The following is a 16584-nucleotide window of genomic DNA, read 5'->3' on the forward strand; positions in this document are numbered from 1 at the left end:
TAGATAGATCTAGCTATCTATATAGATATTATATATAATGTTATCTGGAAGCAACTGAAATCTGAAAATTTTAACTGAAATTCCAGAAAGCCAAAAGTTCTAGGGATAATGTGTAACTTAAAAAGCTACCTATGGGCTGGCCTGGTGGCTCAGGCAGTTAGAACTCCATGCTCCTAACTCTGAAGGCTGCCGGTTGGATTCCCACATGGGCCAGTGGGCTCTCAACCACAAGGCTGCCAGTTCGATTCCTCGAGTCCCGCAAGGGATGGTGGGCTCCGCCCCCTGCAACTAAGATTGAACATGGCACCTTGAGCTGAGCTGCCTCCCGGATTGCTCAGTTGGTTGGGCTCTCAACCACAAGGTTGCCAGTTCAATTCCTCAAGTCCCGCAAGGGATGGTGGGCCGCGCCCCCTGCAACTAAAATTGAACACGGCACCTTGAGCTGAGCTGCCTCTGAGCTCCCAGATGGCTCAGTTGGTTGGAGCGCGTCCTCTCAACCAAAAGGTTGCCGGTTTCGACTCCCGCAAGGGATGGTGGGCTGTGCCCCCTGCAACTAGCAACAGCTACTGGACCTGGAGCTGAGCTGCGCCCTCCACAACTAAGACTGAAAGGACAACAACTTGAAGCTGAACGGCACCCTCCACGGCTAAGATTGAGGGGACAACAACTTGACTTGGAGAAGAGGCCTGGAAGTACACACTGTTCCCCAATAAAGTCCTGTTCCCCTTCCCCAATAAAATCTTAAAAAAAATAAAAAATAAAAAGCTACCTATAATTTTCTAGCCAATGGAAAACTAATAAATGACAAAGATAGGGTTATATGTTCTCAAAATAGTTTTAAAGAAGTTTAAAACAAACAAAAACATTAGCTGGGGGAGCCTACTCACTGATTTGCTATGCTTTAACTACTTTTCATTGAAAGAGAAAGGGAAGTTGGGAAGAAGAAAATTCTCTTTCTTTTCTCATCAGAATTAGGGACAATCCTAACAGAATTAAGAAAGCTATAATAGCAACCAGCAAATAATTTAATATTCCTCTTCCATAATCTCTTCTCACTTATTATTTTCCCTCATCATATTTACCAACTCTCTTAACCCATCCCTAACCCCATTATTGGAAATCCAAACAGTTGCTTACAGATCCCAAAGCCATCTGTATGGAAAATTGTCTCCCTTATATTTATAAACAGTGTGATATAAATTGTAGTAGTCTTCTCAGGCTACACACTTACTCTAGTGAATTTTACTTTACTTTATAATTATTAAAAACAACGAGGGGGAGGAAAGGATGAATAGGCAGAGCACAGGGGTGAGGGGGGAGGTTCGAGAAACTATTCTATACGATACAATGGTGAAGAAATGTCATTATACATTTGTCAAAACCCACAGAATGAATGTACAACATCAAGAGTGAAACCTAGTGTAAACTATGAACTTTGGTTGATAATGATGTGTCAGTGTTGGCTCATTGATTGTAATAAATGTACCATTCTGGTGTGGGATGCTGATGGTGGGAAAAGCCGTAAATGGGCACTCTGTACTTTCCATTTAATTTTGCTATGAACCTAAATCTGCTCTAAGAAGTAAACTCAATAAATAAAACAAGAAAATAAAATTTTAAAAATAAAGACAAAACAAAAACAAAAATCCAACCGAATGAAAAAAAACCACCCCAGAATACACAGGTCAACATCATCACAGGAATTAGTATTTGAAAAACACAGATTCTCCAGTAGCATAGCATAAAGTCTGGTTATTAGAAAATCTTAGGTTGGTGCAAAAGTAATTGTGGTTTTTACAATTATTTTTAATCTTTTAAACCACACTTCCTTTTGCACCAACCTAATATAAGGTTGGGAAAACATGTACAGGCCAAATCAGTCCACCTGAACAACTGTGCAAGTATCTCCTTTTAGATGTGGTTGCAAAAAGTAACAATGGCTTTACCTCACTATTAGTACTATCATAAAGATAACAAGGTATAGTTTGGCCCATCCAGGGTCAATGTGTCCATTGTAAAACTGAAAGCAGGCCCACCTATTTTCATTAATTTTGCACAGGTCTTCCAGGAGGCACTGATTTAGGCAGATAACCTAGTGCTATTGCTTTGTACTTATAGGTTTATTTAACTGAATGGGTGAGGGAACAGGGCACAGTAGGGAGTGTATTATTTTCAGCCCTTTAGAGATTATACACCTCCCCCTCAAATTTTTAAATAGTTCATGGACTTCTAGTGTGCTACTAAGTAGGACTCTACTAATCAAAAATTTCTTCACTAATCTAGGCAAAGTCTGGAAAGCTTTGGTGAATGTTTAGTATTAATCTAGCACAGTATGAACTAAAATACAGAAAAATTCCTACCACAGACTATTTAATTCACCAGGTTTAAACTAACTATAATCTGGACCACAACACAAGTTGTAAACAAATTCATGTTTTAAAAGGGCTTTATTTTTTTGGTTTGTGTTCAATAATTAACACAATATTAGCACTTCATGTTAGTGCTAAATGTAGTCCCCATTTGTGTAATTACTCAGGGAAATGACTGGCAGTTAGTGTGACACGGATGGGGAAGTCTCTTCCTAGCTATTTTATTCAGATTGACGTTTCCTCCTGTGTTCTGCCTTCCTGGAACCAAGAATAGGAGACTTGGGGACAAACAGGAATAAGTTATCAGCTGTCTCACTGTACCTGAAAATCAAGGTGAAACTTCTAGCCATCTATATACTCCCTCACACTATCGTCCAGCCAGGCCAATTCCTTTCACCTCTTTACTGCCATCATGCTCTCTCCTGCTTTCAAAGTTTCACATACTGTACCTTTCTCTGCCTCTTACACTGCTCTTCACCTGGTTAAATTCTACTTATCCTTAAGGTCTCAGCTTAAACTTCATTTTTAGCAGGATACCTTCCTTGATCTTCACTCACCGCACTAGCTAAGATCCAATAGCACCATCTACTTCCCCTACCAGATACTTACCTCATTATGTTATCAGAGCTTGTCTGTCTTCTCCTGTCTTGTTTAGTTTCCTATTTTAAGCTATAGAAAAGGAGACCTTGTGTCTTACTGATCAGTATCTAGAAAACTGTAGGCACGTAGTAGGCACTAAAATATTTGTTGAATAAATCCATCTTTCTTATGGAAAATGGTCCAAAGTCACAGGGAGTAATTGGTAATATAAAAAATTTCCCAAAATTGTAATTGGCAATACATCCCTGACTGGCAAAACTGGCATCTTAGGTGGGGTGAGATCTTGCCAGTACCCTTTTGCTATGGCTCCTCTTTTATCTTTCCACAAGCATTCCCACAAAATGGGTGGATGTGGAGAAAAGCAGCAATCAGATCACCATTATCATGAACACCTGATTCCTGCTTAAAGGCAAATTAATCATAATTTCTATCTCCACAATAAATGAGTTAGGGTTGCAGGGAAGAAGAACTGGAAAAAAGCTACAACAAAGTGATGACTCACATGGAATTCTTTTGCTAACTTGGCATGAAATCCTATTTTGGCCCACTGCCACACACACACACAAAAAAGATAATTCTGTATTTAGAAAACTTATAATGCCTTGTTCTATTTATATTTATTGAAAGTCAGCTAAGTATTTACACTTTGTTTCCCCTTTTCATATCTTCATAAATTCTGACCAAACCTAATTATGCTAATGTTTTCTAAAGCCAAAGTCTTAGTCAAGTCTATTCTTTTGGTCTTTCTTTCCTTCACTACATATGCATTATGTTACATTTTCTTACATTCTGGATTAAGTATGCCTCAGATTCCAACTCAGTCTCATGTATATCTTCCTGCTAAATATAAGTGTCATGCCAAAGCCTGCCTTTCAAAAAAAAAAAAATCAATGCTGTATGTGTTAGTAACTGAAATTTTGAAATGACTCAAAGTGACTGTGATGCAAATGGAATGGAAAAATTGGTCCAGTCAGCAGAACATGGCTAAACAAGAGATTAACGTACAGAAGCATACCTTCCTATATCGTGGACTCAACTCTGACTACAACAGTTAGTAGTTATCTACACTAAAAATCTAGATACTTCAGTAAAGTAGTTTACTGATAGACATACACATTCACAGATATACTCTTGCATGTATAAACAGTCATAGACTAAAGAGAGAATACAGAAAAGAAAAAGAAGTGGTAAATTCCTTCACTTTGATTGCCAAGCTGCTAGTTTAGCAAAAAAAGTTACACCTTGATTTTAAGTCATTACCAAATGAAACTAGTTTGGTTTCCTTAAGAGTTCTTATTTCATGATCCCCAAGAAGCCAAGCATGCAAATACTTTTACTTGTTAACATCACAGATAAAGGCACAGGGATGTGTCACAGAGAAGTCCAATGGAAATAAGATTCATAAATAACTGTATTAACTGTAATTCTATTAAAGGACATTTTAGAGATATACATGCCTGCATACATACTTATGATGGAATAAATTTTAAAATTAAGGATATCTTCCTTATAAAGTCTTCTAGTTTTATAAAGCAAAACAAAACAAAAAATTACCGAAGATTAATACTGTAATTTTTTTTAAATAAAATACTTTCAAGGGAACAGAGTCATCAGTCTTTATGAGGTATTGATGCACTGAGCCACAGCCAGGCTGAGCCTCATCATATTACCCTGGAATTATTGAGAGGAGTAAGTTGAGAAGTTAGAAACTAAAACCAGAATAGAGCTACTAGTAATTTAGAGATGAAGTTCATTTTTTCATTTTGTACTTAACATGACTTCAGATTTAAAAGTAGGAAAGCAATTCAATAAGACACTTAAATCACTTTGTCTCCATGTAAAATTAAGAGTTGAAAGTTAGCCAGAATTAGTTAGATCCGAATCTGAGTTGAGCGCTTACTGTGAGCTGTGCAGCTATGTGAGCTTGGGAAAGTTTCTTAAGTTTTGACCATCAGCTCCCTCACCTGAAAAATAGGAATTGGAGTAGCCACCCCACGTAAAGTGCTTACCAGTTCACAGTGCCTAACAGTTCATAGCATATAGTAATCCCTCAATAATAGTTTGGACTATTATACTACAATTCAGTATCATTCTTATACCCAGAATATAAGTAAGATTTCCAAATTGTTAGAAAAGAATTCCGAGAAGTGGAAGTGTTAGTTATTGCTCTTACTATCTGTACTATTAAATATTTATATTTGTACACTATTAACACTTTTAAAGCACTTTCATATACAATTATCTTATTTGGCCCATAGGACTCTGAGAAAGGCTGGGTAGAGATTATCACCAGAAGGGTTAAATAAACTTGACCAAGGTCATAAAGTGAACTAATGGTAGAGCTAAGGTTAAAACCCCAATTCTCTGTTAAGTGATCTTTTCATGGCAAGTTGAAGTAAGAGTAGAGTTTATCATCACCACAGGTCTATCATCTCTGGTCCAAATTCCCTGGAGCCAATGTGTTTTGAAATTCAAATAAGAAATCATGGATTTGGATTTCAAAAGAGTTTGCTCGTGGTTATGAATCAATCAATAATGATCTGGCAATGCATGGAAAGGAATATAATAACAGATAAAAGCATCAGACATGGTTTACTCTGATATCTTTGCAGAAAGCAAATAACGTTGCTGGGATCACAAGATTAACAATAACCATTAAATAAGTAAGTGTTTCACTGAATAATGACTTTAAGCAATGGTTCAGATAAAGAAAAATCAGTGAGTTGCAGAAGTTAAAATAGCTTTGTGGCACCAGAGATTTGATGTGTTCCCTGAAGGAAAGCTGCAGAGAGGAAGAAAGGGAACTAATATTTAGGAAGGAGGGTGGGGGCGGGGGGGGGGCAGGGTGCGGGTGGTGATAAAAAGGCAGGTAATGAGTCATATGCAAAGATAGTTTGATCAAATGAACATAACATGGTTACAGTTGGGATACAGGGATACATTCAGGAAACTTTGACTCCAGGTTATATATTAGGAAATAGTAGGGGAAAAGGTTAACAAGAGCCAAATAATAGAAGACCAAAAAAGACAGGAATTCAATTCTAATATAGTAGGCAGTGACAAATTACTAAGAGTTTGCAAATAACTGAGGCTATGATCCTCCAAATTATCCTGAGACTTAACTCAAATTCTCCCCTTACAGAAATTCTATGACTGTGTTGAAACTAAAGATACAAAGCCTGATTACAAATCCTAAGGAGTAAACTACCAGGGAAAGGAAGACAGTATTTTCAATATATAGAATGAAGAGTGTGAGCAAATTAGAAAACAGGTAATGTTCAAAGGGGATAACTTATTCTTAATATTCTGATTATAGAAACTTGAAGCAAATAAGACATAATTATAACAAATGCCAATTACAGATGGTGGATATATGAATGTTGTTTTATAATTCACTGACTTTTTTTTCTATTTAAAAAATATCCCAAAATTAAAAAAAAAAGAAAAGGAATTAGGTGGTAATAGTAAAAAAAAGTTTTCTAAAAGGATTTGACTTTGTACTATTACTTGAAAAAGCAGAATACAAAAATCAAACAAAAATAATAAAGGATTTATGTTGGAGCCAAAAGCAAAAGGTATTGAGACTGGGTGACAAGTGCCATGGTTATAGTTTTTAATGGTGAGGATACTGGAGAGCAAGGCTCAGGGCAGTAACAAAACACAAAATAATCTATTACACATCAATATTAAGTTTTACAGACAGTAGGATTTTCAGTAAGGAGATACAGTGAAGATAAAGGCTAGATAGAAACAAGGGGGAAATTTCCTTAGTGATACCGTTATAGGGAGAGAGAAGGGAAGATTCGGGTTTTTTTTAAGATTCGGGTTTTTTTTAACCTTATCACCTGAATCCTCTTGATCTTTCAGCACTTAGTCTAACCTTCAATGCTGCTTCCTGACACCTGTCATATTCTGGTCTTTCATTATTTAACTCTTTGCAGAGGTTATTAAACTTATAATGTAAGAGTCTTATCACAATCGTACTGTAAATTTTTCCAAAGAACCACAGAGGATTTTTTTTTTAATTTCCCAAAGCACCCTGCATAGAATTTTATACAAATTTGTTTAATAAATATTGAGGGCCTATGCTTAAGTGGTGACTGACAGGCCACAAATCACACACAAAGACAATAGAGTTCTGGTATGAAAAATAATAGTCATCATCATCAATTCTTTATATGTGCTATGGCCAAAGTCTTCATTTAAAAGCCAGCAAAGGCAAATTCAAAAGACAAAATAAAACGCCAGGGATAAGAAAAACAACATAATTCAGAACATAGATGTTTTCACAACCATGTAATTTTAATAGCCAATATCAACAATCATTGAGGGACTAAAAAATTTGAAATGGGATTTGGAACAATCTTGTGATCTTATCTAAACTGTAAAAATTTTAAAACACGGGAGGAGACATCACATTAGAAGACTAACAAAAGTGAGAAATCACAATTGACAGCCGAGAAAACTAGGAAAAAGCAACTGAAAAAGAATAATTCAATCACTGAGAGAAGTGACTCTTACGTATCTCAGTAGTCCCACAGTATACTACATTATGCACAGTATAAAAACTAATGACCAATAAATAAGACTGATTCATCAAAAAATATTATCTTATGTTTAAAATACTTTAAGATGATGATCAGATGTGCAAATCATTTTAACAGTCAACAACTATTTTTGGTAGCAAGAAAAAGCATGTTCTAATTATTTATAAAATTCATTTATATAAAATACCTTATTCCCTAATAATGTAAATAAAGTTGACATTACTAAATAATAAAAAGTCACAAAAGTAAGTTAAAAGACCCTGAGGTGGTTTAATCAACTTAGAAAGGCTAAATAAGAACAATGTGGGACTCATATCCAAAACGTACAAAGAAATCTTAAAAGTCAAGAAGAAGACAACCCAATTTAAAAATAGGCCAAAGATCTGAACAGACACTTCACTAAAGAGATACAGCTGGCAAATAAGCATATGTAAAGATGCTCAACATCCTATATTAGGAAATTGCAAATTAAAACAATCACACACTTATTAGAAAGGCTAAAATCCACAACACTGACATCAAATGCTGATGAGACTCTGAAGCAACAGGAACTCTTATTCACTGCTGATGGAAATACAAAATGGTACAGCCACTTTGGAAAACACTTTCTTATAAAATTAAACCTAATCTTACCATATGATCCAGCAATTATGTTCCTTGGTATTTACCAAGTGCACTGAAAATGTATGCCTGTACAAAAACCTGCACATAATGTTTAAAACTTTATTCATAATTGCCAAAACAAGAAGCAATCAAGATACACTTCAACAGGTGAATAAATGAACTGTGGTACAGCCATACAATGAAATATTATTCAGTAATAAAAAGAAATGCAGGCCAGCCCGGTGGCTCAGGCGGTTAGTGCTCCATCCTCCTAACTCCCAAGGCTGCCGGTTCGATTCCCACATGGGCCAGTGGGCTCTCAACCACAAGGATGCCAGTTCAATTCCTCGAGTCCCGCAAGGGATGGTGGGCTGCACCCCCTGCAACCAGCAACGGCAACTGGACCTGGAGCTGAGCTGCACCCTCCACAACTAAGACTGAAAGGACAACAACTTGAAGCTGAACGGCACCCTCCACAACTAAGATTGAAGGATAACAACGTGACTTGGAAAAAAGTCCTGAAAGTACACACTGTTCCCCAATAAAGACCTGTTCCCCTCCCCCAATTAAAAAAAAAAAAAGAAATGAGCTATTAAGCCACGAAAAGACCTTAATTTCATACTGCTAAATGAAAGAAACTAATCTGAAAAGACTACATACGATACGACTCCAACTATATGACATTCTGGAAAAGGCAAAACTGTGGAGACAATAAAAAGACCAGTGGTTGCTAAGGGTTTGGAGGGAGGAAAAGAGGGATGCACAGGTGGAGCACAAGTATTTTTTAGGGCAGTAAAACTATTCTGTAGGATACTCTAATGGTGGATACCTATCATTGTACATTTGTCAAAATTCATAGAATCTACAATACAAAGAGTAAACTCTAATGTAAACTATGGACTTGAGTTAATAATAATGTATCAATATTGGTTAATATTGTAACAAATGTACTATACTAATACAAGATGTTAACTATAGGGGAAACTCTGGGGGGTGCATGCAGGCATATGGGAACTATATACCTTTTGCTCAATTTTTCTGTAAACTTAAAACTGCTTTTAAGTAAGTCTATTTAAGAAGGAAGAAAAGAACAATGCGAAGGGAAGAAATTTGATAACTTCAAGAGGACTATCCAAAGTAAATTTAAGAATTTAGTACTTATATATAAAACATTTAGGCAAAAACCACAGAAGTAAAACAAAAATGAAGTGAAAATTCAGAACAACCTATGCTAGTTTTGTTGTATCAGCCCATGCCTGATCAACTGAGGATTATAGAACAGACCTGATAGTTTTTCCTCAGGAGACTCTGACTAGACAAAAATTAAAAAGATAATGCAAAATAAAATTCACAGATGTTGATCCACAGAAGTGCAACACAATATCATGCTGCAAATTAAAGTCTATGTGGAATATGCCTAATTCACACAGAAATGCATGGTTAGTGAACAGAAAAGAGACATTTATTCATACTATAATCTGTTGTCTAAAAAAGTTAACCACTGCTTTTTAAAGAGCACTGGTTCAAACTGTAGTACCTATAAATAACAACATGATAGAAGAACAGATTCCTTATATTTCCCTAAAATCTGGTATTTCATTTGACCTATAGGATTATTTGAAAAATAGGAATGTGAAGCCTTTTATACACAGGGCAAGGGCTCCGAGGGTCATCACAGCTTCCATTCACACACACATTGATTATTTTCTGAATGATTTCCGTAGGCATTTAATGTGTGACTCCTGAAGTATACTATCCTTGGAAATATCATGCTTTTAGGATTGAGTAATCCTTAAGAGGAGGCAATGCCTAACAATGTCATCATCAGTCTTTACTTCTTGCAGAGCTTCAAATTCAGCCTTCTAACCTAGGACAGGTTCTGTCAACCATCCAATTACTAACCATACAGAGTAAGCAAAGACAGAATAACAGGTCTTTGAAAGGAAGGGACTATTCAATCTTTCATTCAACAAATATTTACTGAGAGCCTCCTATAGATTAAGCACTATTCCAAGTGCTAGGAATACAACCTAGAGCAAAATATTAAAATATTTTTGCCCTCATGGTGATTCTATTCTTATGTGTCTACATGGTCACCATATCATTTCTACCAGGCCCAGCATTCTCCTGTCTTTGGAAATGTAGCAAGGGTAACTTGGTGGTCTGATTTATTTTGTAAAATTTATATAAATTTCAAGATTACTATATAGTTATTACTTCTTACCTGGTCCTGTGTTGACAATAACGTAAACAGAGTTTCCAATGCTGCTCTTCGAACAGAGGATATAGTGTGATGCAAAAAAGGCCAGACACGTGGAACTAAAACTGTGAGTGACTGCTGAATACTAATAAAGAAGATACAAGTTAATCTTACTCATTCTCAGTTGAAACTCTGTTGATACATTATTTAAATATCATTTCCTTGTGGAATTAGTATCTTTTTTGATGAATAAATTCCTAACAGATAATACAGTTTTCATATGAACATTCATTTAAAACCCTCATTCAAAACTGTTATAGCACAAGAATAGCTGGAGCAAACAGTCATAAAAAGTAGTAGAAATATTAACATTAGGTCTGTCTGTGGTACTAATGTCATGAATTACCTTTATCAAATTAGAATTTTCCAATATAACTGCCCTTATTCTCAATCTGTTCTTACTTAGGAAAATGGGACATGTATCTTACGGGATTACTAATCCTTACCCCTTTCCCACGGCTAACCCCAATGGGTAGCCATTAGATGCACATAACTTACACCCCCCTTTGAGGCCATCTCTGCCACGTATCTAATGAGCAAGAGGTGGTGTGGTAGTAGCTTTGAAATTTTTTAATCCTGATTTAGCATTACTAAGAAAACTCTTCTTTCTTACAGATTTTAAATGGGAAAGCAAGCATCTAGGTTAACAACTTGGACCTGAGGATTCCTGTCACATCCATGAGTAATCTGTAAAAGTCACCTGGAATTAGGAAATGACTTATAAGTGGGATGTGAAATATACACACCTCTGTAGAAGAAGATATGAATAAAAAAGAATATGTCAGTATAACTATTTATCTATTCTTTTGTGGTTCCTCTCAGGAGGCCTACCTTTTAACATTATTTTCATTACTTGAAAGTTTGTATAAATATCACTTCTTACATTAATTTACATATTTAGTACACATGCACATACAGACAAAACCGACTCAAAATATATAAAAACATTATAACAAGGTCTTGTTAGTAGTATAACTGTTCATGCTCCAAAAGACGTGCTGCATTTCTTTTTACATAAGCTGGAAAGTATCTACCAAATATCACAATGTATGAAGCAAATTTTCTAATAAGGCAATTTTGAAAAACAAAATCAAAATCTACATTATTTCACATTGCACTAACAGAATTTTCACTACATTCTTTCATTTTCTTACATTATGCAGCTTTCCTGACACTATCTACTTGGCAATTTAAAAAATAAAAAAAAATAAAAAGTCCTTTATTTAGAGCAGGTGTCAACAAACTAAGACCCACAGTCCAAATCCACTCTGCCTGGTTTTTTAAATAGTTTTATTGGAACACAGGCACATTCATTCCTTTATTTATTGTCTATGGCTGCTGTTGTACTATAATGGCAGAGCTGAGTAGTTTTGACAGAGATTATATGGCCCACAAAGCCAAAAATAACATCATCTGGCTTCAAAGAAAAAAATGTGCTACCCCCTAACTAAGGGTACTTAAAAACTGTTGTATTTTGCAACTTGAGTAGGGTTTCACATAGATTAACTCATTTATTCCCTAGAGACTTTATTATTTATGAAGGCATCTGAAAATTAGGAAATCTCATATATATACCACCACCTCAATTTTTCTCTTCATTTGCGTTCACAGGCACTTATTTCGCTCTTCCAACTTGTGGGCTGTCCAACTAGCATAAATTTAACATTGAAGTACTACCACTACGTTAGTATTATTTGAAACATTCTCTACATGTTTTTCATGTATCTATGCTTTTCGTTGGTAAAAGACTCATCTACAGAGCCAGAAATCGTTTATAATCATAATCATATGAATATTCACTGAACACCCTCACTAGGCTAACAACAGTAATTAATTTTCCCATCTGTACTTTTTTTTTTTTTTAAGTTGCATATGAATTTTTTCTTCTTTTTCTCCAAGGATACTATTAATAGAAACAATAACATTCAGGAGCCAGTCTAAAAGACATTAATCAATTGAGCTTCATTTCACATATCAGGTCAGGAAAATAGGTTACACTTTAAATGTTTTGACTTATGTTAGTGGCTTTACCCAATCTCTGCCTTTGGACGTTACATTATTATGCATTCCCTTCCTGATAAGTAATTCTTGAAATCAAGAAGAGTTGAAATGAACATTATAAAGAGAAAGTTCACAGAGCAGCAAATTTTGGAAAATGTAATGCTGATGCTCAATGATAATTCTGTTAACTAAACGTCACTAAATTAGGTTAAAATTCTATATTCTAGGGGTGGAGGTGAAAATAATATGCAATAATTATATTTCTAAAGTCAACTATTATAGGAGGACTAAGATGAAAAATTCTATAACTGAAGTAAACCAAGTGTAAAAGAATATGACCTTTTAAACTCCTGCCTCAAATGTGCTGGTCATTAGATAGTAAAGAAGAAAAGGCCTCCTGAAAATAGTAGTCTGTGCCATCCCCAACTTACAATAATGTTCTTAAAGGGGCTAGACTATTGTACTTTAAGACTTAATTATTTGGAAATTTATCTAAACACTTTTTACTTTATTCCACTAACTAGAAATAATTACCTGCATTGTTGGACCTGAGGATAAGTTAACAGGGATGAAAGAAGAGTCATAATGCTATTTGTTGAAGCTGTTAGATCATCCAGTTCCAGAAGAGCATCCCATAATGTATTTATAATGAAGGGTACCTATAAGATCAGTTATCAAGAAAAGTTATTAATTTTACACGAAATTGTATCCCAGAAGTCACTATTGATTCAACAACACATATAATCCCAATGACCTTGGATAGTGCCAGTTGTGAGCAAAGTTAAGGAGACACTATTTGCCTTTAACAGTCCCCTACCCCTCTTTTTAATGTCACTCACCATCTACTCTGCACTTCCCTTCCTAATCAGACGCATAATGGGAGGGAGAATTCAGGACATAAGATAGTCAATACTTCACTTTATGTAAAAAACTAAACTTTGAAAACAATACAGTATAGACACACAAGACATGACCCTATAATTTTAATTTATTTAAAACAGTACGAATCATTACAAAAACAAATTTCATTTTTTAAATACTACTTGCTGCACTCCCAAATATATGTATTCGGGTTTTGATAACACACAGGAAAGTCAGACCTTAAAAGATGCACTTCAAAAAAGGAGACCAGATTTAAAAACCAAAATCAAAACAAAAATCTCGTATGTCTAAAAACCAGGAGTAAAATAAAGAAGAAATGTTTGCTTTCTTCTCAGGGAAGTTCCCTACATACTATGTACATGAAGGAGAAGTAGATTAATAGACACATTCACTTTTCCCAAGGATAATGTATAATCGAGATCGCACACATCTGTCACAAAAAAATGGAGGATGAAGGAGAAAAAAGTACTCAATGTTTTTCCTAATACTCTACACCCCAAATGTAAACAAGCTTTAATGGAAGAATATGTAAAAATATTAAATTTACCTTTTGTGTCTGAAGATACACAAGGCTTTCTACCACAGGTACTAATGATGCTGCAGCAACAGCTCTGACATCATCATCAAGGTCCTGGAGTCCTTCAATTATTTTAGTTAGAACTTTAGGCAATAAAGTATTAATCACATCCTATAAAACAGTACATCAAAATAGATTAATTTTCCATAGGACAAATGTTGTGCTTAAACATTTTTTATTAAATTTGCCATATGAAAACATAGATTCTAATCTTTATTTAAAAAGAATCACAAACAGAAAAGAAAAATAACATCAGAAGACTATGCAGTTAATCCTATTTGACAAAGACTACAACAGTATTACGTACATTATTATTCAGTGACTTAAAACATCAGATCATCCTCTCAAGGTAAGACTATGAATTCCCTGTGTGAACACACACACGCAAACAAACATACCCCTGGTACTAGAACCTTAACTTCTATTTCTCATTTAACCCCACTGACAACCAAAAAGGGTATGAGAGAAGAGGGAAGGGAAAGCCAGCCCCTTCCTGTTTCTCATTATTCCAATCCACTCTCTTTTCAAGTTCTCCAACACAGTCTGCCTACAGAGGCCACTCCTGTGATCACAATGGCATCTCACCTAGAATTGGTCCTGCTAAGAAACAGGAAAAGGTTTCCAAACCTAATTACTCATCTTTAGATTTGTACTTAAATTCTTATTAGCAGCACGTATCTCTATGACACTACCTCACGAAGGCAAATCTTGAAGGGCTGGCTTATCTGTAACACAAAGTATCTAGGGCCTTTTCATGTTATTAATGAAAATAAACTAAGAGGGGAAAATATTCTCCGTATATGCTTCAAAAACTGAAGTGTTTACCTGACGAACTGCCAAGGCATATTTTATTCCCAGTAGACCACCATGTCTAACTTCCCATTGCTCTTGTGTAAGTAACTTAAGCAGCACATCCACAGTCTTATGAACTCCTGTTTCATTCATGTGTTTTAACACCACACCTAATGTTTGGGCACATGTTTCACGAACTGGTGCCACAACCTACAAATGAGAAAGAAAGAAAACTCCTATTTACAAAAAACTTATTTTGTTGAATCTGAAATTTGGTTGGGCAAAGCCTCCCTTAGATGATACTTACCTCATCAGAAACAAAGTCTCCAAATCTGTCTAATGCAAAAACACAAAGGAGTCTAATAACCAAGTCTTCCAACCACTCTTGATGCTGCTGAATCATCTGTTAAACAATCAATTTTTTGTAACAAAGATCACACTTTGTATTAGGGGTTGGAGAAACATATTAGGTCCAAAACAGAAACTAAAATATTGGGATGGATTATTTTATTAATAGCTATAGGAACAACAACCAAAATATATTAGAGTCCCAACTTTGATTATTAATTAGATTCACATATACTACAGCAAAATCTTTAAAATTCATGAATTCTATATTATTTGAGCTCCAAGAGAAATTAAGAAACTTAAGGTTGCTCTAATATCAATTCTATTTTTCATTTATCTATTATCTATCCTATTACCAGTGTCTCCACTGCTCACTGACCTCTAACCTACCCTCTTATACCTCTTACTCTACTTTCCAATCCATTATATCCTGCTCAAATACTTCTGCTTATACATTTTTCCACTCAATGTGTCTGAATATATCTTTTCCCTGAACTCATTCTTCCTGTCCGTAAATAGATTTCTTCCTAAACTTTTTATTTTTTTCTTCATAATTACTTTTCCTCATTTCTTCTTATTTACCTCTCATTTCTATTTCATGGCACATGCTCTGTTACTTCCCTGTCTTGGAAAAAGAGACCAATAACTGAAACTTGGCGATAATTGCTGCTTTACTACTTACCTCTTCCAAAGTGCTATCTCCCATTTTACCACCGCTTTTACCATGAGCTTTAAGGATTTCCCTAAGGCCAGTGCCTGCACCATGTCGAACCTAAAAAGAACCAAGAAGCAAATGTCAGAGGTTAAATGCTTAAGAAACTGAGTTTAACTTCAATTTGAAAAAGGAATTATTAGATTTTTAAGAAATTAGAATAAACTAAGTAGCACTTCACAAGAATGTCTTTTTCTTCTATTATCCAAGAAGAATGACATATATGAATCTTATAATTTTGCTTATGTGGAACTTTTTTTTAATGAAGCAAAGAAAAATAGCTATTCTAAAATCCTCCTGAGATATTACCCATTTGGCTGTCCCTCCTCTACTGTCTACTTGCATTTAGCATGTGATAAGCAAAGGAGCAGAAAGAAAGTATCATATATTGTTCTTTACAACCCCAGCATCAATATTTTAGAAATACATGCATCAAAGCTAAGTTCTAAAGCTTTCAGTGTTATGTGTCAAAGGAAGACAATTCAAATAAAATATCTTATGACTAATACTTCACCGAAGCCCTATAGCCTTCTGAAGTGTCATCTTGAGGGAAGAAACAGGCCACTGACACTGCACCAACTTATTCAAGACCCCATGTTGAGTCGAGACTTGAATAGCTTTAAGTAGAAGTACATCAACGAGCAGGAAGGCTACTAAAAGGTATTCCAAACTAGTGTTTTTTTCAATTACTCAAGGGCCAAGTGAAGTAGAACAAAATAGTTTGAAACTACCAACTCTCAACTTCAATCAGAGGAATTTCACTTTCATCTCTTTTACATAATGGGACCTGTTAAAGGTTTTCTTTGAAGAAATATTTCTGAGGCCAAAAAGCTGGTGTGGAAACTAATGCTTTTAATCAAAACTGTCTACATCTAAAGGAAATGTCTGTCTGG

At 35.2% G+C, this 16584-nt stretch overlaps 1 protein-coding gene across 1 annotated transcript in view; it reads right to left on the reverse strand.

The window, feature by feature from the left end:
• BTAF1 (B-TFIID TATA-box binding protein associated factor 1) overlaps positions 1 to 16584 on the reverse strand; it is an 84336-nt gene that overhangs the window by 39392 nt on the left and 28360 nt on the right. The window contains exons 9-14 of the mRNA XM_019739276.2: positions 15662 to 15751; positions 14939 to 15034; positions 14665 to 14841; positions 13810 to 13950; positions 12915 to 13039; positions 10344 to 10464 (exon numbers count right to left, since the gene is read on the reverse strand). Coding sequence (XP_019594835.1) covers positions 10344 to 10464; positions 12915 to 13039; positions 13810 to 13950; positions 14665 to 14841; positions 14939 to 15034; positions 15662 to 15751 — 750 coding nt within the window. The remainder of the gene's footprint in view (positions 1 to 10343; positions 10465 to 12914; positions 13040 to 13809; positions 13951 to 14664; positions 14842 to 14938; positions 15035 to 15661; positions 15752 to 16584) is intronic.

The sequence above is a fragment of the Rhinolophus sinicus genome, linkage group LG07, assembly GCF_036562045.2.
Source record: "Rhinolophus sinicus isolate RSC01 linkage group LG07, ASM3656204v1, whole genome shotgun sequence".
In the NCBI taxonomy this organism is placed as follows: domain Eukaryota; kingdom Metazoa; phylum Chordata; class Mammalia; order Chiroptera; family Rhinolophidae; genus Rhinolophus; species Rhinolophus sinicus.